The sequence below is a fragment of the Aythya fuligula genome, chromosome 1, assembly GCF_009819795.1.
Source record: "Aythya fuligula isolate bAytFul2 chromosome 1, bAytFul2.pri, whole genome shotgun sequence".
NCBI lineage: Eukaryota > Metazoa > Chordata > Aves > Anseriformes > Anatidae > Aythya > Aythya fuligula.
In genome coordinates, this window is record NC_045559.1 from 146,017,388 (window position 1) to 146,040,172 (window position 22,785).

At 37.2% G+C, this 22,785-nt stretch overlaps 1 protein-coding gene across 2 annotated transcripts in view; it reads right to left on the bottom strand.

The window, feature by feature from the left end:
- Positions 1-1,235: 1,235 nt before the first annotated feature.
- The window catches only part of ANKRD10 (ankyrin repeat domain 10), a 36,734-nt gene continuing 15,184 nt past the window's right edge, over positions 1,236-22,785 (bottom strand). For both annotated transcript variants that reach the window (XM_032185533.1, XM_032185544.1), the window contains 3 exons: positions 9,585-9,820; positions 6,068-6,163; positions 1,236-3,197 (listed from right to left, as the gene is read on the bottom strand). In XM_032185533.1, the coding sequence (XP_032041424.1) occupies positions 2,731-3,197; positions 6,068-6,163; positions 9,585-9,820 (799 nt within the window). In that variant the 3' untranslated portion in view covers positions 1,236-2,730. The remainder of the gene's footprint in view (positions 3,198-6,067; positions 6,164-9,584; positions 9,821-22,785) is intronic.

Genomic DNA, 22,785 nt, shown 5'->3' on the forward strand with positions numbered 1-22,785 from the left:
GAGGTTCCGCACCAACATGCGAAAGAACTTCTTCACAGTGAGGGTGACAGAGCACTGGGACAGGCTGCCCAGGGAGGTTGTGGAGTCTCCTTCTCTGGAGATATTCAAGGCCCGTCTGGATGCCTACATGGGCAGCCTGCTCTAGGGAACCTGCTTTGGCAGGGGGGTTGGACCTGATGATCTCTCGAGGTCCCCTCCAACCCCTACACTTCTGTGATTCTGTGATTTTAATAGTAAGATATTTTAAAATAATGCATCTGTGTCATCAGTGATTCCGTGTAGAAAGGCATGACTATACCTGCTACAACTAGGTCCACATTTGACAGTATAAATTCTTAATCTAGTAACTCCTCTCCTGCCAGTGTCATATGGCCGTACGTCATACAGTCTTCACTGGTCTTCTGCATTTAATTAGAACTTAATACTTAGCTTCCATTGTGCCTGGCAACAGATCCACACCTTGAAATCATGTGTCTACTAGCGTGTGGCTGAACACACACACACACAGATGACCTCACAAGAAGTGCTTTTTAAAGTAAAGCTGCAAGCCCTCTCTTCGAATTTGAAACACAGCCATCTTCCAAAGTATTTTAAGGTGAAGATGTGAAAAGCAAGTAAAATAAACCCGAGTGTACACTGTTTTAAAGATCGTGTCTTACAGAGTACAAATCTTGTCATGTTAGAGTCACGTATCTAAAATTTTAACGTGAACAGACACATGCAAACTTAGTTGATACCCGAAGAAAGTTCTTGAAGATTCAGTTTATAGCTAAGTACTCAAGATGACAGTGATTATTATTAGTACAAGATGCTCTGATTTATTTGAAAACAATGAAGCACATGCAGCAAGCTCTGGAAATACTAAAAAAATCCCCAAGCCAAGCACAACAACAAATTTAAGCTAATGTCTTGTGTGAGCATGATGGCAATGGCACGTGCTTCCAGGCACCACATCAGCAAATTCAATCTAAGAACACAGCCCAGATGCAGTTCTTCAAGCACATGCATGCCAGAAATAGCTTGTCTCAGGTGGGATTCACCTTTCTTTAATCATCTTGTTTGTCTCCAGGAGGCACCGTGGAGTTTTGCTGGTCTGGCCAACAATCTGCAAAACGCCTGGTCAATTTTCCTACTAGTGCAGCTCAGCCAGAATGCAGCTCTCCATCTGAATACACCACAGGTATCGGGTAGTGAACCGCACAGAGTGTAAAGTGTATTTAAAACATTGACTCCTCTGCAGTCGGTACCATTTTATGTGAAAATGTTCAAGGGAGAGTACAGTTTCCAGGAAAATCAGACAGCCAATGTTTTTAAGCTATTTTTGCAGTTCAGGGCTGATACAACCTTTACAGTCAGAATATCTACTGTGTGTTTCTGTGATTCAGTCAAGGACAACTTAGTTGTTCACATTTGCTTCCACACACTGACAAAACTAAGCAGTTCTACAGTTATACTGAGAAAGATCACAGAGAAACATGATTTAAAAGCTATTAAGGACTTGCTCAAACTGCCAACAAAATATAATATCTAAACACGGTCTTCAGATACAATGTAATATGTTTATTTTTTTTTAAATCCAAATTGTAAAGGTCCCTTTTTAAACAAAACAAAAAAATCAACACAATTCAGAGGGCTTATCTCATTTACCATATTCTTCCCACCCACTCTCCATTTATCATATCACAAAGCAGCAACTTATATTATTAGTGCTCATATAGTGCACTTATATGAATTCTGATTTGTGTATTAAGCTTTAAATACAATGTATATCCATGAGCATAGCCCAGAGTACACAACATTACATTTTCAAAGCATGTTAAAAAAAGGACAATAAATGTATATCCAAGACAGTCAAACTCAAATATTTTGACCTGGCAAATTCTCTAACAAGTAACAGTAATTTTAAACTGCATACAAAGCAGAACAGTGCCAACATGCCTCCAGTCTGTGAGCTATGGTAAAATATCAAGCATACACGTAAAGAGGAGAAGCAAAAGGAAGATGCCACAAATTCAGAACTAACCTGAGGCACACCCAACTGCGACTGAACAAAGGCAACCCACCTTCCCACTCTATAATGCAAAGAGCCCAACAACAACAAAAAGCACTCCTATGCTACGGAAAAAGTTAATGTTTAACTTTTTCCAAATTTTGTCTCCGCGTTTTTAAACAACTTGCTCAAAAAATGTAAAGATGAACATCTAATTATACTGAACAAATGTACAAAACCGTAAAGTCAGAGAAGCTCCGTAAGATTGCCACTTTTCAACCTTGCATAGTGATAGCTGGCATTGATATTGCTACCATAGCTTCAGCAGAAGATAGGGAAAAGGAAAATCTTTACTTCTAAGTATGCACATATGTAACATTTTCTTCACAAAATTCATTTAAACGTTGTTTTAATAAAAGGGGAAACAGCTCTAAAAAGGGAAAGATAGTGTTCACAAGCTGAGAAATAAAAAAATACAAAACCAGAACATTCCATAAAAAATGAAAATAATAACCATTCCATCGTAACAGCACCTATTTCATCACTAAATAAGCCCCATACATGCAACAAACTACAACTATTGTATAAGGCTGTCAAATTAAAGGTTTACTTCTCATATAAACAAAGTGTAAAAATAGCAATAAGTTGCAATCTTCAAATTTAATGCTATGTGAGGATTTTGTCCCCCCAGATTCATTTGGTAGCAATTTCAATATGCGTTCGATACAAAGGTCATCGATCTAGGAACCGTGGTACAAATACATTGTGCCTAAGACAGTGTTGTCATACCTCTGTTCGACTTTAACAGAATTGGAATGCTCAACAACACTACTAAGCTCGGGGATGCTTTCAGCAGTATCCCCAAAACCATGGTAGTGTCCATAGTGCAAAGTATCTCCAGGGTCTTCCACCCACGAGGGCCGGTTGGAAACACAGCTGCTCGGGCTTCCATTCAGGTGAAGGGACCCACACATATCAGTGGGGTTATTCATGGCCTTTTCCGGCTCCTCGGTGCCGTTACTGGTATGAATTCGATGCCTGCCGGGAGAAGTTATCCCAGGAATGATGCCGTTAGGTGTTATTGTTACACACTCCTCACGCCTGGTATCCATCCCACTGAGCTGCTGCGCGGCGGTGAAATCCAAATGTCCATTGATGGCACATCCATTTGTCAGTGCATTCAATATGGAGCTACTGCTATTCATATCTGCATTAAGAAATACACCTGTCACCAAAAATTAAGAATAAATCGAAATACATCAAAATGTCTCCACTATACTCCACTGATCTTAAAAACGTTTCCATACACAGCTTCGAAAATAAATCTGCCCTTTCTTTATTTGTACCAACATCGGTAGTTCAAAGCAAGGAGAGCTGAGCACTAAGCTTGAGTCATGGATTGTGATGTCGAAATATCTATCTACGTTCAATGTGCAAATATACTGGTATTAATCTTTCAAAGACAAGGTGAATTGCTCAGAAATGATTTCATTTAACTCTGTGAAACAAGTGTAGCAGGCAGCATTCCGGACAGCATTTTGAAAGGTGGAATAAAAGGCTTGTTTCCATCCTAAATGTAATGCCCTCTTGGGATAAAAGATCATATATGTACAAGAACTGAGTATCTCTGAGAGGGTGATGAGTTGTTTTTTATTATTTTTTATTTTCAGTAATAATCTGTGTTTATTTATTTATTTATTTTTCTTTTCAGTGGTCACTCTCACAGCATGGTATACTCTGAAGTAGGCCAAAAAAAAGAAATACTATGTTGGAAGGCTAATATAAAATGTTTCAAAGTTCCTTTATTCAGAAAGTACTTCAGTTTATCTAGCAGCCTGCTAGATAAGATCGTGAGCAGGTTTATATTTAATGAGTTTATAATAACATCTGCACAATCCACATGCAAAAGGCCATACAATAGCAACAGCAGAGTGCACAGAAGACTAAAAAAGGTTAATGGCAGGAAACAAAATTCTAAAAACGTGCATGCAAAAAAAAAGAGACAACTGTTTTAGAGCAATTTCTCTTTTGAATTTAGTAATTAGTACAATAATTATTATTTCCATTAACAGATTTCAGCAGCATGGCTGAAATGTATTTTTTTGCAGTGGTACTCAAAAGTACTAGCTCAAAAGCTGCATGATATATTCTGCCTTAAAAATGCCTACTAGCAAAGGATGTTTAAAAGTTACGTCTATATTGGTAAAGATTAGCAAGGCAAATGTAGAAATGCAGACCCATAAGGTGACATTTAAAGATTTTACATTGTTCTTGTGCTCGAATACATGCACATGTGTTTGTGTATACATGAATGCATAAACCTATGTGCAAAACAGGGTTGTATTTACTCTGTATTTGCAAATCAAGCCCATAATTAGACTGTGGGTAACTATCCACACTTATAAAACATCGGGTTTTTGTTAAAGTGATGTATTATGAGTACCACTGTTTGACAAGGAAGAACCAGAAGCTTTGGTTCCCTATTAGACCTTCGCATGGACATGATTTGAAATATGGATTACGATACTGATACTTCACATACAGCACTGCACAATGCCAAGAAATGTATTAGCTTTGTAACTCGGTGGATATACTAACCGGAATTTCCTGTATCATCCCTACATGAGTTAAAATAACCACATCAACTGAACTGGCTAACCACAAATTCTCACTGAAAGTGAAAAAAAAAAAAAAGCACCCAAACCCATCAAGACATCAAGGCTAATACTTCAGTGATGAAAACGCACAGAAGGAATTTCAGATAGTGTTTATTAACTGAAAAGTGCAAAATGTTAACTGGTTAAAAATAAACCCTTATAGGCTGGCTTTGCCAAATCAAATTTAATAAAAATGGCACTACTGTTAGTTAAGATGCAAAAGTAGGTAATGAATAATTCTAGTGATAATTATAGAATGTTACTACTTGTTAAAAATTAGCACCTATAGCAAGAGAGAATATTTATGAAAGACAATCATTTTTCCATAAATAAGAACACTTGGTAATTATCACTGGAAAATATCATAATCTACTTTTTAAGTACTGACTGTATATATATGTATATATATTACTTCTAATATATTAAAATATCTATCCGTCATCATTCCCTTTGGCGAATCTGATCTGTGGTACAAAGCATAAGCATTTTTATCACAGAACACGCTAAGAAATTCATTTCTCAATAATAATGATAAAGCACTATAATAGTAACTCTATGAACACCCCGGGGTTACCAAAAGCATCTTGATTCAGCAGCCCTGAAAAAAATCTTAGACCATTAATATTCACTAGCACTACTGACATGATGACTGTTTCATGAAGATCAACGTACAAAGTCCAAACAATTTTCCAAGGTACTTTAGTTCCAAATACCAGTTTAAGCCCAGCAATATGAAGCTTTTTATTTGCATTAAAAACCACAGATTTGCTCATAGCAGGATCCTGCACTTATATTGCTGTCTGAATAAATTTTAAACACACTACGTATGTCTAGACTACCCTATATAGCATTTTTTGAACTATTTTGAATATAGCTTAGTTGTTGTATTATTTTCAAAGCTATATATAAGTGCTACAATGTTTCCCTATCAAGTCTTATTAGCAATGAAATCTATTTAATGGAAATGAAATGAATCACTTAAATTGTTTCTGAATCTTCTATAACCTGAAATCATGGCAACTAAAAGCAAGGCACAACATAATACAAGCCTTAAGTTAAAAGTGAAACAGCCACTGTCGAGTTCGGTTTATCTGAGAACTACTAACAAACCTTCTCTTTCACCATTACAATATTTGTCATGAAACAGCTAATTTTAGATACCCACTAAAACCCCAGAATAGTGGGCGTTACAGCAATACAATGGTTTTCGAGACTCTAGATGACAATGTGCAAAAGTAAAGGATTAAGTCTGATACTTAAAAATAAAATGCGTATTGGTTCTTGCAACGACAAGGCGTTTGCATTGCAGAAACAGTGTATATTTCAATTTCTTTTGGTCCAACAGAACTACTCTCCTGTTGTTTGGTGTCTTCAACCATTTGAATGTTGTTGTAGTTAACAGGAAACTGTCCACTCCCACCTGATACAACAGCAAACTCTCTGTCAACGTGCATATTGTCAGCATCGTCCTCAACTCCTCCGTTCATCATTGGTATTAAGCCATCAAAGCTGTAAGCTGATGGAAAAAAAGAGGCAAGCTTAGTCACTGGTGCACACTTCAACATTCAGCCAACAGGTAAGTATTTTGATTATTAAAACAAAAACTTTCTACATAGAAATCTTGGAATCAGAGAAAGGTTTGGGTTGGAAGGGACTTTACAGCCCACCCAGTTCCAACCCCCTGCCATGGGCAGGGACACCTCCCACCAGCCCATGTTGCCCAAAACCCCATCCAGCCTGGCCTTACATCTTAATTGTTTGCTTTTGAAAGCTTCTGATGTGTTTTGAGATTCCAGATGGGAAATAAGCAAATGCTCAGTAGTTACACTGTCATTTCCATCCCTCAAAATGGAGAATTACCAGAGTACCTGTCAGACTTTGCACCTGTGTATCAGTTGCTAGCCTGATGTACTAACAGGTTGACTAAAGAGGAATTTAGGTTACCCACATTTAGGCTTTACAGCGTGCCCGATGGATATAAAGCAGTCTCTATCCCAGAGGATGTCCACCTGGCCAGCCGGGACTGCTCCCTCCTTGGCTCCCAGTTCCCAAAAACCCTGTCCCAGCCCTACGAGACTGCTCCAGGGCTCCCTTCAAGAGCTGAACAAACCGATCTCTTTTCTGATAAAGCCAAATAGTGGGTACTCTGCTGTGGGAAATGCTTTAACAAGCCAGACGGGCTTGACTGCAGTGTCTTTTAGCTACCTGCTGAGGTACTCCTGCAGTATTAGCCCAGCAGACCCTGCACTGCTCTCACACCGACACTAACACACCTTTTTGTACCCTGCATACACTCAGCACTGTTTTAAATGGTTACATTAGTAGACTGCAAGTCAGCTTGCATTATCTTGGGCACAACAGAAATTTTGGTAATTTGTTTGTAAGGATCCTCCAGCAATTACTAATGTGTTTCAGGGCCAAAGAGCTCGCATGGGGCTTAAAGGAGACCAGGGCCTTGGATCAGTGAACCTCACATCATCCTAAACTAGGAAGGGAAAGGCATATTCTGCAGCCACCCAGAGGAACATGACGTGCAGTTCCACGCTGGCACATCCAAGGATACACCCAGCATCGTTCCCTGTCCCCATCCCACAAAGGGCACACAGCAGCAGCCATGGTGCTGGTACAGCCGGTCACCTCTTGCTCACAGCGAGCCAGCGTTGTGTGGAGCACGCAGGGCAGCCTGCCAAGGGCCAGGAGCTAGGTGGATGGGGATGGGACTGTGACAAATGCACCCATAAGATGGGTTGGCCCGGCGTGCATCACCTGTGCATTTGACCCCGTGCACCAAGCAGCCTGGGAAGCAGGGAGAAGAAGGTGCTGGATCCAATTTCACAAAAATGGACATAAAACATAAAACCCTGCTAATGTTTCTAAGCCCAAACTATCTGGTGTACGTTCTGAATGCTGTCTTGAAACAGGAGTAGTTACAGATGTATATTTGTTACATTCAGCTTATGGTGCTCATTTTTATATTCCAATAGCAGAGAGTAATTCATTTCCATCGCAGTGTATCATGTATCAGCGTTGCGTAATTTTGAGGCCAAAGGGTTTTAATACTGTGTGCCTGGCAGCAGGTATACATGTGTGCATATGAACAAAATTATGTGTACGTAACTCTTGCCCCCTGCCCAGTTTAGCTATTTCAGGACAGCTCAAGTATTTCTCCCAACCCTGCTGCTTACAGTCCCACGTTAAGGCACGATGTATAGGTTTTCCAAAGGAGGGATTGTTCTAACTCAGGGTATGGCCATCAAAACCCTACCCCTTCCAGCAAACACAGGGTGTCTACACGCTCTGAAATCTAGAATCTGCCACGCAAACAGCTTTAAAGGAAAGGACAAGAGGACAGTGTGCCTGTGATAAGGGCAAAATTGCCCCAAAATTGGTAGTGCTTTGGAAAAAGGCTAGCTAAGCGCAAAGATACACTGATGACTTCTTATTACTCACCTTCACTGTTTACAAAGTGCCTCAAGACCAGTGACTCATTCCCACCCCAACAGGCTTCCTGCATTAATATGACAGACATTACTGATGCCAATGCCTTTGAAGGCAGACACATCTGATCAGAAACTTCAGCTTCAACAGTCTGGATGCACCTCTTAATTACACTGAAAACCCTCAAGCAAACGCAACAAAGCATCTCCCTTTGCTCGCAAAGGTCTTAAAGAATTATACTTGTAAAATAAATTCAAAAATTACTCACACTGCTCCTCTACTCTAATGTCTCCATTTTTGGTTAGGAGACCTCATTCACTTAAACATATTTTGTTTGCCCCATCCACAGCTGCAGCTGTTTATGCTGAAAGGAAATGCAGATACTGCTATTTCTTGGCAACATACATCATAAAAATAGCTAGCCCAGTGCCACTCCTGCACATTTTGGGGGAAACACAACCTCGTGACTAGATTGGAGGAATTTTCTGGAACTAAGAGATTGCTGATTATGAACAGTCAGAAGGAACAACTCTTAAATACTACGGAGAGACAATACTGATGTCATTTACATTGTCCGTATCAATTTTAAAGCATTGTTTTGGCCTCATTTCCACTCTTGTTCACTGGAATTAAGCACCAGCTGAGCCCATTTTATTTGGCTTGCTGGAGGCCGCATCTGTTAGAGCAACATAAACTTTAACTGATGAAAGTGGCTTCAGTGACGACCTGCAAAGTCCCTCTCCCAGTGCTGGACGCAGGAATAACAAAGGAGGTTTGAATACCGAATGCTGGATTCCCTTTAATAAGAGCTTAATGGAGTTTAAGACCAGAACTATCAAGGTACTATCCCATCACGGCTGGCAGGGGAAACAGCGATATCCTCATCGTACAAGGCCGAAAATGAATCCTCAAGATTCATTCTAGTCTGACACCCTCCTGTAACTTATCCGTTCCCCTTCCCTTGGAACAAAATCCTGGGGATTTAATGTACGCTCACTTAATGTCACCCATATAATCTGTATCAACTGAGAAACTTTTTTTTTTTGCACCACATTTATTTCATCCATCTTGCCTAGTAAACAGTTTCTGAAGTGTGAATGAATCCCGAAATGGAAAATTACCATCAGAACACCCGGGCTTCTTTGTGAATTAAGGCAATATTATGTTGCTCTCCAAAACAAGAAGAAATTGAGGAAGGAGCAGAAGCTAATTTCAGCTGCTGCTCTTCTGCATGTTATTCTTGGCATCGTGTAACTGCAGAACTCTCCGGAAATAGAAATTTCTGAACATGCCAAGATGCTAACAGGGATCTTATGGCATATGTATATTCTTCAAAGGATGGAAAGCTTTATTTACCTACCTCTTGTATTCACATGTATTTTAAGTATGTCGGTGAGTTTGTGAATAATACTCAACATCCAGTCTGAAAGGCTTTAAAATGTTTATTTTCCTTTCTTGGCAACAATATCACCCCATCCCTTTTACCTCTAGTGTCTCACCTTCCGTTCTAGCTTTCTTTACTCCAGCAGACTCCGTGTCTTCAAAGGATCTCTTTCGACTTGTCCCACCACTGAATGGGTTGGGACCTGCGTTCTGATGAACCCCATTTAAGGTGCCATTGCTATAGTAACGATTCAGGTGACAGTTCTGGAGGTTCAAGAGAAACTGGGCACATTCTTGGAAGCCCTGGGTATGTGCAAGGTCTGCTGCTGTCAGGCCACTGGCATTTCTCAAGCTGTACAATACAAAGAAACTGAATTACACTCATTCATCAACCTAGCTGGCTGCTGCTGCTGCCCTTACTGACTATCTATCTGTTGGCGATGAGAGAAAGCATACACTTAGCAAATTTCCATTAAGAAATTAGTTATCAATCTTAGTATTATAACTAACTTAACTTTTCTCACATATATCTGGCTTCTAAGCAAAATTTGGGAGACAAAACACTTTAAAATAAAATCAATATACTATATGCCTTAAAAAAGCATCTTCCTATTTAAACTTCTCAAAACGCTTTATTCTAAAATAGTCTGAAGACCTGATCTTTACGTAAACTTCAGACTAATTTAAGCCTTGAACGTTACCATCTTCTGCAGTTTATTTTGCAATCTCTATCTTGAGTAAAAGATCAAATACTCAAAACAAACTTAACATGACTTGGCAATTGTCCATGGCATTCTGGTTTCTAAGGTAACAACAACATCACTGTTCCTCCTAACAATAAAATATACACATACATAGAAAAAAAAAAAGATAAGATGCTATACTTAGTTATGCTTTGCTTATAGTTTTGTTTTCTGGTTTGTTTCTCATTTCAAAGTGTGTGACATCATAAGTGTTGGGACTTGCTTTGTTATTTGAACCAAGACTTTTTCCACGTACAAGAGAAATTGCACTGGATTTTGAACATCCTAATATACCAAGGAGCTTATAAATGAAACCAGATTAAGACATGTAGACTTGTGGAGGTTTAATTTGCAAGAATGCTGTAGGCCATGTATTTACACAAACATACAGTATGTCTGTGCTTAGACATACCGGATCCTGTCAGAAGGAAGCACAGAGAACTGGCAACAAGAAGGCTAGAAGTGACACAACTAGACTGTGAAGCAAAAGATATGCCAGTGAATCTTTCCTACTTTTTCCCCTCCTTTCAAACCACAGCTAACTAGTCAGAAAAATGGATTTTTGTTTCTTGGCTTCAGTAGTTTATACTACAGTATATACTGTAGTAGTTGAAGTCTAAGACTTAAAAGTCCAGAAAGAGACTAGCCAGAGAATGAGAATTCAAAAGATGAAGAGACCTGACTTCTCTGTTGTAACTCACATCAAGTAGAAGACAACTCAATCCAGCTCACGCAAAGAACACAGGGCACAAAGCTCAGCTTTACTTCCTAGAACACTGCAATTTATTTGCTGTAACAATGAAAGACCAGACAGATCTTCAGAAACTATTGCAGCAAGGCTAATTCCATAAATAGATACAGCTACATTATGTAAGGTTTGGAAGGGTACTTTGAAATACTACAGAACCAGAAAGGTTATTAACTAGGAAGATCAGGGTAATCTCATTCCATTCTAGACTATTTTAAGTGGTCACTTACTTGGACTATTAGTGAAAATCCAGAAGCGCAGCAAAGAGCATCCCAAAAAGCAAGACTTTAGGAGACTGAAAAAGCTATTTGGTCAAAAGAAATGAAGTCTCAAGGTGGAGATATCAGCTTCAAACACCTAACAGACAGCTGCAAAGAGACTAATGTGTTCTGTGCATCCAGCGCTGGCAGTGTATGAATGGGATTAACAAGAGCTAAGTATATTTTAAATAAGGCACTAGGAGAAAGTTTCAGAGTATAAAGTTGGTTAGGGCTGTTGAATCTCCAAAGTGTTTTTTCACCTGCTTCTTTTTAAGAACAGACTGTGAGGCCAGAAATTCTGTGAAACGTAGTCGATCCTTTCCAGGGCTACACCAGATGGCCTGCTGTGGATCCTGCTAACCAGTATTCAGTGCTCTTCTGGCAGTTCTCATTTACTTGTGCTGTAATACAGATGTAATATTTCAATATTGATTTTGAACAAAGCCACTAACTCCATTCTGTCTAAATTGTTTTAAATTTGCTGGCCCAAAAAGGAAAATAAAAGAAATCTAAATGTGCACATTAAAGATATGCAAAGATAAAAGCATGACCAAAACAATACGGTGTTAACACCTGATTTCATGAAACACCAATGAATAATAATTCTCCCATTTAGCAGGTGTTGTTGAACAGTATAGCTCTGCTTTGAAAAAATGGACTGTAAGACAAAAAAAATAGACTGTAAGATGTAACTGTCAGACAGACTAAGTCACCATTTCCCAAAGTAATGGTTAAGTAATGGATATAAGCTGCGAGAGGCATTTGGAGATGTACGAACTAAGACCCAAGAGTGTAAGGCTATATGTACTAAATTTTGAGAAAGTTTGTTTCCCAGAAACAAAAAAAAAATGAGATCTAAATTAATGTCTGACAGATTTCAATATGTAATCAGCTTTGTAAGATTTTATAGATCTCTCCCCTCCCCACTTCTTAAACGCCTTATTCCTAACAGGCAAACAAAAAAAAGTACTTGTCCTAAGGAAGTATTTTAGCAATACTGCATAGATTTTCTAGGGGCTCAAGCAGACTGGATGTAACATTCTTGATTCTAAGAGTTTAGAAATTTCTCTCTCTATAAAATCTGAGTCTGAATTTAACAATTTCACAAGAACTCACTTTGTCAGGAAGTTAGAAAAAAAAAAAAATATAAAGTCAAATAAAAGGGGATGCAGACGACTCTAGAAACTCGCTGGCCAACTGCTACTCAAGAGAAAACAACAGAAGTTCTCTCTGCTCTCTCAGTGGGAATAATAACATAAGGAATTCTTCTACATTCGGTTGTCAAGTTCCGTGAATTTAATAGAAACTTGATTATTCTAGGACTTTCAAATCCTTTCACATTTCACTTAAACGTGCTTGTATTCCAGTATTTTCAGGAAGGAGAAAAGCAGAAGTCAACAGAAACGGCACAAACTTTTTTTTTTTTTTTTTGAGAAAAATGAAACCTAATCTAGAAAAATAATGTTCTACTTCTTTAGCAGCTTTTTTTTTTTTAGCCTTCTCTAGGAAAAAACGAAACAAAAAACAAAAACAAAAACAACCTGTCACTGGCAACACAAATGGCTAAAAGAACTAGCCATGCTACACTAGCTCATCATAACTGCAAGAAATATGGCAAACTCAATTAGCCCACGCATAAATCAGAAAGATATCGCAGTTTTACCAGATTGGAATAGCTTTATGACATGAATTCATCAAGAAGTGTTTCCAAAATATGCAATTGAATAAGAAGTAATGCCATCACTGTGAGGATTTTGAGTGCATAACAGCAAAATCCAGTCCAATACAGCCTTTCCAGAAACCCTGAAGTGAAATACTAGAAAGAATTAAAAAGCTCAGCCATCTACTCCACCACTCTTTAAAAGCACTGATCTGGACTCTGAGTAGTACTCCCCTGTCGCAGCAGCAGTTACAAGGAACTGGGAACACTTCTCCTGAATCTCAAATTACCTCAAATGATGCCAGCGTTTGGAAATGAAGCAGCTAGCTCTGCTAGGTCCATAAGCTAATATAAAAGCTGTTAATGTAAACAGACTTTATTCTGGAAAGGAAAATAGAAATGGCTCACTGCACTGACCACGTATAAGATGCATAAGGAGTTCAATCTCTTACATGCAATCTGTCTCTATGTCAGTTCTTGATTATGAACTGCAGTGATGCAAACTATCAGGTGAAAAAGAAGAAGATTCTTTTCAATATTAAGCCAACTATGTATCACACAGACTGCATTGTTAAAAAAAAAAAAAAGGAAACTCAGAGAGCTAATCACCGTGTTTAAGTAAATTGTCAACTGCCTCAGTTATTAGAGATGTCCTATGAAAGGCACATTCCTTAATTTCTCACAGCTGCTTATAAGAACAATTTGACTACATAAAGGGTACTTTAACTAAAACCAACTTCAAGACTTGGGCTGTGAAAGAAAAGTAGTGAAAAAAATGCAATCCTTTGGACAAGATGGATGGAAATACCACAAAGTTTCATATTTCTCGAAAAACTTTTTCCACCCATCCTTGATTTTTTTTTTTTTTTTTTTTTTTAAAGTTAAAAATCCTTTTAGTAGTAGTTATGAGCTGACTTTAACCCTAACCTTGAAAGAGCCAAAGAAACTGAGAACATACTATCAGATATTAAATCTTCAGGTAAGTGGCCCTTTTATTCCTTCTCATAATACTGCAAATATGACAGCACTATTTCTCCAACTATTACTCACAACGTACAACTTATCAAGGAACTTTTCTGCAGGTTCTCTCTCTCCCCCCTTCTCTCTTTCTCTTTTCTTTTCCCTTAAGATACTACACTTGAAAACAAGCTTGTATTTCCTTTCAGGCGTTTTCTCAAAACTAGGCTACCTAGCTGAAAGAACACCAAGCATGTAACAAGCTAGACAGACAGGTATTTTCCAAAGATGCTTTTATGAAGTAGCTATCAGATGTGAAAGGATGGAAGAAAGTCATACTAAAGAAAAGAAAATCAGGCTAAGCCTTGAAAAGTTACATGCAAGTTACAATTAGACAGTCTTTTATTAAATAGCACATTCATTGACTCAGTACAGTATTTTCTATTTACCACCAAACTTCCTCTCTTCTCCAAATCAAGTCCAAAAAAGTAGATGTCTCTGAAGGAGGTCAGTCCAGCTACAGAAACAGGTGGAGAAGCTCAGGAAAGCAGACTGAAAACTATACCTCTCAAAAGACGATTCTTGTGTCCTGTTCTTTTTTTGGCACCTACTCCAGACAGGAATATGTATAAAGGGTTGAACTGAAAAAAGTGAGAAACATATCTGACTTAACCTTACCCAGAACTAAGTGCAGTTTTCGTTGTCAGGAAATTGATTCGCTCTACGCTTAGAAAGCACGAACCTTGCATCATTTCCATTTGATTTTCCATTCATATTTGAAAAACAAATGAGTCCTCTTAAGATAACTTGGCAGTATTTCATTTTGCTTTATAGTTTATTCATTGTATTTATGTAACTCTTATTACTGCAGATAAATCAGAATCACAAAAAGCATGATGTTATTTACCCTCAGCCTTCTTTGTAGACAAAAATCCAGGAGCTGGGAATGATAAAGATGTATTATTTTCCTTGAAGAATAGAAGTGTGGGATGCTAACTCCAAAGCAAAAGAAAAAAAATACAATTGGAAAGATACATTTTCATACTATAAAGTTATTATAAATAGAAAAGGTCCATGAGAATAGTTGACGGAAATCTGGATATGGAGAAGTAGAAGTAGGTGATCTTGAGGTTTCTTGACAGATTACATTTAACACTTGAATTCTGTAGTGACAAGTGTTTTATAAATGAACTGAAAACACGCACTGTTTATTAAGAGTTAGAACTCTGACTTTCGTATATACATTTATTCACATACCTTCTATAGTGCTTAAACAACACTCTTACAACCCAGTATTTCTTCATCCATCAAGAGATGTCCACAGGCAGTCTTCAAAACTGACTAATCTTGGCATGAAGAGAACTTTTTTTTTTTTTAATTTTGTTTTTCTCCCTCCAGTTGACATTACAACTCCCATTTTAAAGGCCCAGTTCATCTGAGAGTCTTGGTATCAAATTAAAGCAACTATAAAGAGGATACTCTTGAAGCTTATGCTTAGTTATTCCCTACTTCTGAAATGCTTTTAAAAAGGCTGTGTGCATAACTCAATCATTGTTCATAAATAAATAAATATCCTGACCAAACAGGATTTGCATATAGAAACACAAAGGTAACTTTCAATTTAGCCTTATTTTAGGGAGATTTTTATTATCTCAATCTAACCACAATTTGTTGTTTTGAGAAGTTCCCTAAAGGAAGGAAAAATCTGAGACAAGCTCTCAGAAAATATGGAAGATAATTCTACTGTGATTAAGGTACAGAGAGTACAAAAAAAAATAACTTAAAATTGTTTAAATGTACCTTCTTGTAAGGAAGATTTACTTCAAGATAACTCAAAAAAATTACTCTTAGAAGGATCTGTAGAAAGAAAGACTTGTGTTTCTTGCATTGACTTATAAATTATACTGAATTTACTTAGACAAACTTGATTCTAAGTTGCTTTAGTTGTTCATATTTTTATACTCACAGAAAGAAAAAAATCAAGTACATTTCTGTGTCTTTGATATGTACTACTTGAAATACTCTATCTTCCACTTATAATGTCACATACCTTGAAAAACAAAACAAATATTTGCTACAAAAATTCAACATTCAATCTTTTTGAAAAAACAGTCATATGCAAAAAATTCCTCTAATTTTAAATAGTGATTACATCACCTACAGCTCACTGTGCTTTTGTTAATGCCATGCGACAATCTAAGAAAATAAACCACAGTTTTTGTATATCAATGTAATATCTGTTAAAAAATACTGATCTCAACTTATCTATTGTTAGTTTACAAATAAAAAAAAGTAGATAATTGTAAATTAGGGTAAGCAAAGCATGCAAATCTATAGATTCTATATCTGAATTCCTAGATTAGCATTAAAACCAATCACCGCAACAAATACCTCAACAGTATGCCTTGTGTGCAGAAAGGAAGCGATACTGAACATTCAATGCCACAACTGTAAGGTTTTCGGAGAAGCACCTGTGGCAGTTTCAGCAGTTTCTATATGGAATGCTCCCCCTTTCTAGGATTACTTGAAAAAATCAAGTCAATTCGAATTACGTAGCTGTAAAACATTGACATGTGTAGTTTTCACAGTTTCAGAATCTTCTGTTTGATTTAAACGGGCAATGGTGCATAAACAGGAAACTTATAATCATAAGGGATCACATATTTGCAGGCAACATTAAGCTTAAAAGTTACATTAACAAACATAAAGTGCTGTAGCACATTATTCATTATGTAAGCCATTCTCATGTGACCACCTTAACAACAAGATACTAAGCCTTTTATGCCTTTAAAGCATCATTACGTTCATCCTGAAACCAATTTGTCAGTTCTTCACCGAAATTTATATAGAATGGATTAAAATTACCAGTCAACTCATGGCTTCAATTACTTTAAATTTAGTAGGCTGTATCTCAAGAGAATTAGTAACTATTCCTATACAAAAATTAGCAGATACAAGGATTAAAACAAAAGGAGAAAGAAAAAAAGAGATCAGAACACGAAAACGCCCACAGTGAGAAAAGAATTCCTATAAACATCAGTATACTAATCTAAAATTTCTACAGCAAAGTGATTTTAAAATACTAAACTTTAAGTGTTTTAACCCTTTGGTGTCCAAATACAAAAGTCACAAAATAGTTTTGATTTTTTTAGATACCAAGAGAAAAAATTTTCTTAACTAAACAGATGCGTGCCACTGCTGGGGACAGCTACAAAAAAATCACGCTAGAATTACAAACTGGGCATCTACAAAGGCGCAAGTTGGTGCCAAGTTTTTATTTCACAACAAAACATGTGGCAGCTGAAATTATTTTAGACCTTTTAAAACAAAGGTAGAGATTTTCAGAACATCCTCTAAAATTGTAACAAGGTGAGCATATTGGAAAGAAGGAAGCTCTTCTTTGTGAAGAAGATGATTTTTCATCATCAGAAGGTGATGTTTCATCATCAGTATTATGGTCCATGAAGAACTACGCAGCTGTAATGAGCTCTCATGTGTATATAAGACACATTTGCTCACAACTGAGCAAATGCTGGCACAAGGAAGAATTCATTAACCACGGTATGCAAATTAGAAATCCTACATTCATCACCATCAGATGTTGGTTTATTGATTTGGTTTCCAATTTAAATTCTTTAAGAAAGACCTCGAACAGTGGACTCAGATTTTCAGAGCATCTTGTAGAAATGATCCACATTTCCAAGTAAACTTTTATCTGAAGAAATGTGTGACTTTGCCTGCTAGCAGCAATCAACATTTTTCAGTTTATACTCGATTACATAAGAAATTATTCCTAAACAACTCACAAAGGTATTAAGGAACACGTTAACTCTTAAAATGACAGCATGCTTGCAACGCTGCATAACAGAAAAGACCTGCACTATGCAAATGAAAGTAGAAATTTCCTAGATCACTAGCAACAATGAATTCCAAAGCAACTTCTTCTTTTTAGTATTGCAGCCACTTTAAGTCCAAAGACAATAGAGGAGTTATTTAGCCAGCCAACTATGAAAATCGGAACCATCACTGCTGCTACTAGTATGTTTCTAGGCACAGACCAGGAACTCCACAAAAAGTTGCTTACAACGAGGAAAGCATTATGGAAGACTATTAAGGAAAAGTTCAGAGTAAGCTCTGAACTGAAAAGATGAACAGTGTTGTAACGCAGAGTCCTCAAAGATGCCTCTGGTAGCGAATACAATTACCTTATTTCTCTTGAATGTATAAATTGAAAAGCAATGACAAGAGAACTTGACCTAGAACTTGAAAAATTAAGGAAGCAAGTTTTTTTTCAAATCTGCCAAATTCAGAAAAAGGTTCAAGAGATTTAGTATAAAAATCATAGACAGTAAGACCTTGGGAAAACTAAAGAAAAAAGGTAAGTCAATTTTAAACAGGTATTTTTGTGCCAAAAGAGGGAAAAAAAAGAATGAATGAAAGGACTAAAGGTATCGGATGGAATTGTTATTTTCCAGTAATATGTGTGACAAGGGAGAATAGGATGTCTTTCGAGCTACATAATTATTTTTTTTTTGTCCTCTTACTCAAGCAGACAGAAGATATTTTGGATTAAGAAACTATTGACTTGTATGAAACCACTTTAAAGGAGCTTCACAGAGCATTTTCAACTTAGACTTTCTTCAAAAACAAAACAAAACAAAACTATCTACCAGGTATTGAAAACATCTCATGAAACAGAAAGAAGGAATCGATCTCAAACAGAGTAGTAACGTTCTCCCTAAGTGCTAGCTTCCAAAGCTTTTCCACGACTTGCTAAGCTCCATGCAATGAAATACAACTCATATAACCTGTAGCACAAGTCACACAATTTAAGAAAACTGTTTCTGACCAACCTGAACATGTTGTGGGCCATGCTACAATTGCCTATGTTTTTTTTGTCCAGATTCTAAGACACTTGTTAAACCATGATCAAGTCAACTGAAAACACCCAAACTAGAATAGCAAATGAAACCCCAATCAACGTTATCTACTACCAGAAGTTAATTGCCACTTTTTTGCTTTAACAATTCTGCAGGCAACATGTACCAGCAGATCAAGCATGGCATCCATGCAGATCGCCACCCCTATCTATGTCAGGACTAACCACCAGAACTATGCAGACTGTTGTATTTGGGAATACACTGCACCCTCGCTTCTTCCATTGTACCTAACATGTACAATGTTAGATCACTCGCCCCTGAAGAAACCTTAACATTCCTGTCAGAAATCTGAGTTATCAAGACTTCAAAGTCTTGGTAACACCTCATTTTTCCTTATCCATCTCTTTTTGGACCGAAGAAAAGCCAAGAAACCAGTGTTATAAATCACAAAGGCTTGTCACTAATGACTAAGCTCCTCTATCAATCTGGACCATATCCTGTGTCCTTTTTATGTTCCAGAAAGGTCACAAAATATCATGGCTTTAATGAAGAATTTAACTTTACTCATAAGAAGTACCACCTCTCACTTTTTTTTTTTTTCCTATTTCTGAACTTACGTCAACAACTACTATTGTTATTCCACCTCCACCAAGAATAATCCACTCTTAAACTGAACAGCAACTACTGAGTTTGCCACAGCTTCCTGTAATTACTCAAAACAGCTTTAACTGTGAAAACTACACTTTTCCATCCTGATTTACTCTAAAACTGAGCCTCTCCCACTTTCTGATTCATTAGCTATCCGTACACATATGAGCTGCTTCAGTATTCCCAAATCCTTTCTCAAAACTAACCCAAACTACTTCCTTATTTCATGGTCACATATCATATTACGTTCTTCTACAACAACAATCAAGTATGAAACCAAACGTGGAAGAAATTAACAAGCTTTATTTGTAATTATTGTGCAGAATTAGTTTCACCACTGCAATGTACAAAACACTTTGACTCTGCCTCTCTGTATGAATTTATATAAGAAGGGAAAGGAAGAAAGAGACCCCAAGCCTGCAGCCTCCATACTGCAGAACAGTAACTACGTGAATACTGTGGTTAAGGCCCTAAAAATGTTTCTGATATATAATGAAAACAGAACAGCCACATTTTTCTTAGCTATACCATACTGCCTAGTAATGCAGCAGTAGTTAATCCAAAAGTTTGACAGCTGAATGGGGAGCTGGCAATCAGATTTGTAAAAGGAGTACTGTATGAAGCAGTGAAGCAGTTTGAAAAGTACCAAAAAGATCATGTAAGTATTAATATACTAATTAACAGGTAAGAACAATTCTGTTGAAACAGTACCTAACTGCTATTCCTAAACAAAAAAATAGTGAGAATCAGAAGCACTATTCTCAAGACGGGGTTATGGACTGTAAGACAGTAGGATGTTGCTTTTTCTACGCTGAATCAGTATAGCAGCACAGCTTTGGAAGTTAAGAGATGTCACTGTAATGGTATTGCAGCCATACTCAGAAGTATTCTAACACCACACAGGCTGCAGTTCTGTATTCATAGTTGGGTAGCTAAGTTAGCTAGCTAACAAAAACAAGCACACACTAAAAAGAATTGCAAGTCTCTGCTAAGTTTTTAAGAAAGCAGGAAGAAAACCAGAAAGATGAAACATTACCTACTTCCACGTAGTAAGTACAACTCAGCTAACAGAGGAGATGTCAAAACCCTGAGACAGTTTCAGGGAACAAGCCACAGAAGTTTCCCTGAAAGGGGAACTGGTAGAAGTAGCAAAGGAATAGCTGATTTCTGCTGTTTATGCTCATGAAATCTACACAAAATTCTTCTGTCTGTTCACTAAAGAGGACTGAGTTTCAGAAAGTAAAGTTGCAAAAGTGCAAATGAGAGGAACGAAAGCTCAGATGTTACAAGAGTGATCATAATTAAAATGTGAAAGATGTCACTTCAAAGAGAAAAGTATGACAAGAACTTCACAATTGGCTAATCGAAAGGAACTAAGAAGAATCTGTTAGATTTCTGCTGTGAAGGATGAAGAGCCGTTGTGAAGAAGTAAAATGAAGTTAAGGATGCTTTTTTACAAGCATCACAATGCAGCTCATGACACATGAACTTTTGCAAAGAAGAATTAAAATTAAGCCACTGTCAAAGAATGGTAGTAAAGTTCTTGCTGCAGATCTACATACAGGAGATAGGATGCTTCTGGCACTATAGGAGGCAGGAATTTACATATTTAAACAAATGCAAGACAGCTTTAATAAGAAAGTGGCTGAAGTATCTGCCTCAGCTAGAATTATAACATCATGGTAAGTCTGTCATCTGGTAGAAACAGATGCATGGGTATTATTTGTTCCAGCACGTCAGTTACTCTCCCCAGACCTGACAAGCAGAGCATGAGAAACCAGAATGGAAAAGTAACTCTTCAGGGTCTTGCAGCATCCCATCACGGTATACAAAGTGATTTCTCCAAAAACTGTAAGATTTGTGGTAAGGAGATAAGAAGATTTCCTATCCCAATATTCAAGTATTTTGACCAAAAAAAACTCTGAAGTGATGAGCCACTACTCGTGCTCAATTGGATGGATGCATAGCGAGCCACATCCTGACCCTTAGGGTGCATCTCAATCCCAAGAGAATATTGCATTTGAAACTTCTCTCCTAGCTCTAAATCAAGTCGCTAAGAAATAAGCAACTGTTCGAGTGACAGTTGCAGAAGATTTTTTAGACAAAAAGAGGTGAACATGATGATGCACAAGCGAAATGCATTGAAACAGCCAAGGAATGAGAGAATTAAGTTCAAATTAGTATAATTAACAGCTGCATCTGCTTCCTGTTTTTTTGATTCAATAGTATCCTGTGTTTAGAGGTCATTTTTACATTTACATACATGCTGTGATATGATCTTTGAAACTGTACGATATCCAGCATTTCAAAAATAGTGTAAAAGAGCAAAACAAAACATGGCACCAAGAAGGCTTTTCCCTGTAAAGAGCTGTGGACACTTGTTCGTCACCATTATAAATAATACACAATTAACCATACATAAATTGCATTAATTATGCCGTTTCAGTGAAAATCCAGCAGTTATTATGGATACTTTAAAAGGTACTATCCACATTAAAAAGTCAGTTACACAGCAAACCTTTTCACTCATATGAGGACATTGTGACCACCTGCTTCCCCCTCTTCAAGGGTCCATGAATACCATAGTTAGTGGAGCAACCATTTTTATGGCTGTAGGACATACTGTGCACAGAATATGCTTCAGCTAAAATGAGAAGGTAAATACCACAAAAAAAATCAAAATATTTTCACTAGGGTACAGTTATTATTTTTTAATATTACTAAAAAATTTACACAGGAATAGAGTCCCAAATTCTCTCTCATCAATTAGAAAAACAATGCAACAACTTCATGAAATTTAGAGACTGCAACATATTGTATTTCTCTGCAAAAGCAATACACTAACAAACCTGAAATAAAGTGAACTAGAACAATTCAAGTCAGGCGATTACTTTTATCCTTACTGGACCGCTGTCAATATTCTTTGGCTTCCAACATAACTGAACAAGTGAAGTAGGCAGGAACAGGGCAGACATTGATATTGTATATTACAGTAGTCCAACTTACTTTATTTTAACAGCAGTATTTGAATAATCACTCATAAATAGAAAATAGTTTTCTTGCAATATTACACTATTGATTATTATTAGTGTAATAATGAAATCTTAGCATCCCTATTCTACTTTCTGCATAGAACTATATAAGGGATGGTGCAATACTTGATGTGTACTATAAGTATCAGGGATAAGTGGCATATTTGACTATTTGCAGTCAAAAGGGACACTGCATCTTCATGTAACTAGATTTTGATATCATAACTGTATGAAGAAATAAAGACAAAATTGCATTAGAAAATCTAACCTCCAAAAAAAGGGCATGCTCACCATCAATAGAGATCAGCACTTTAGCCTTAAGTTAGTGCTTGGTTCTCTATTTAGCAAAACTCTTGCCTTTGTCCTGTACAGTCAATGATCATTTCAGT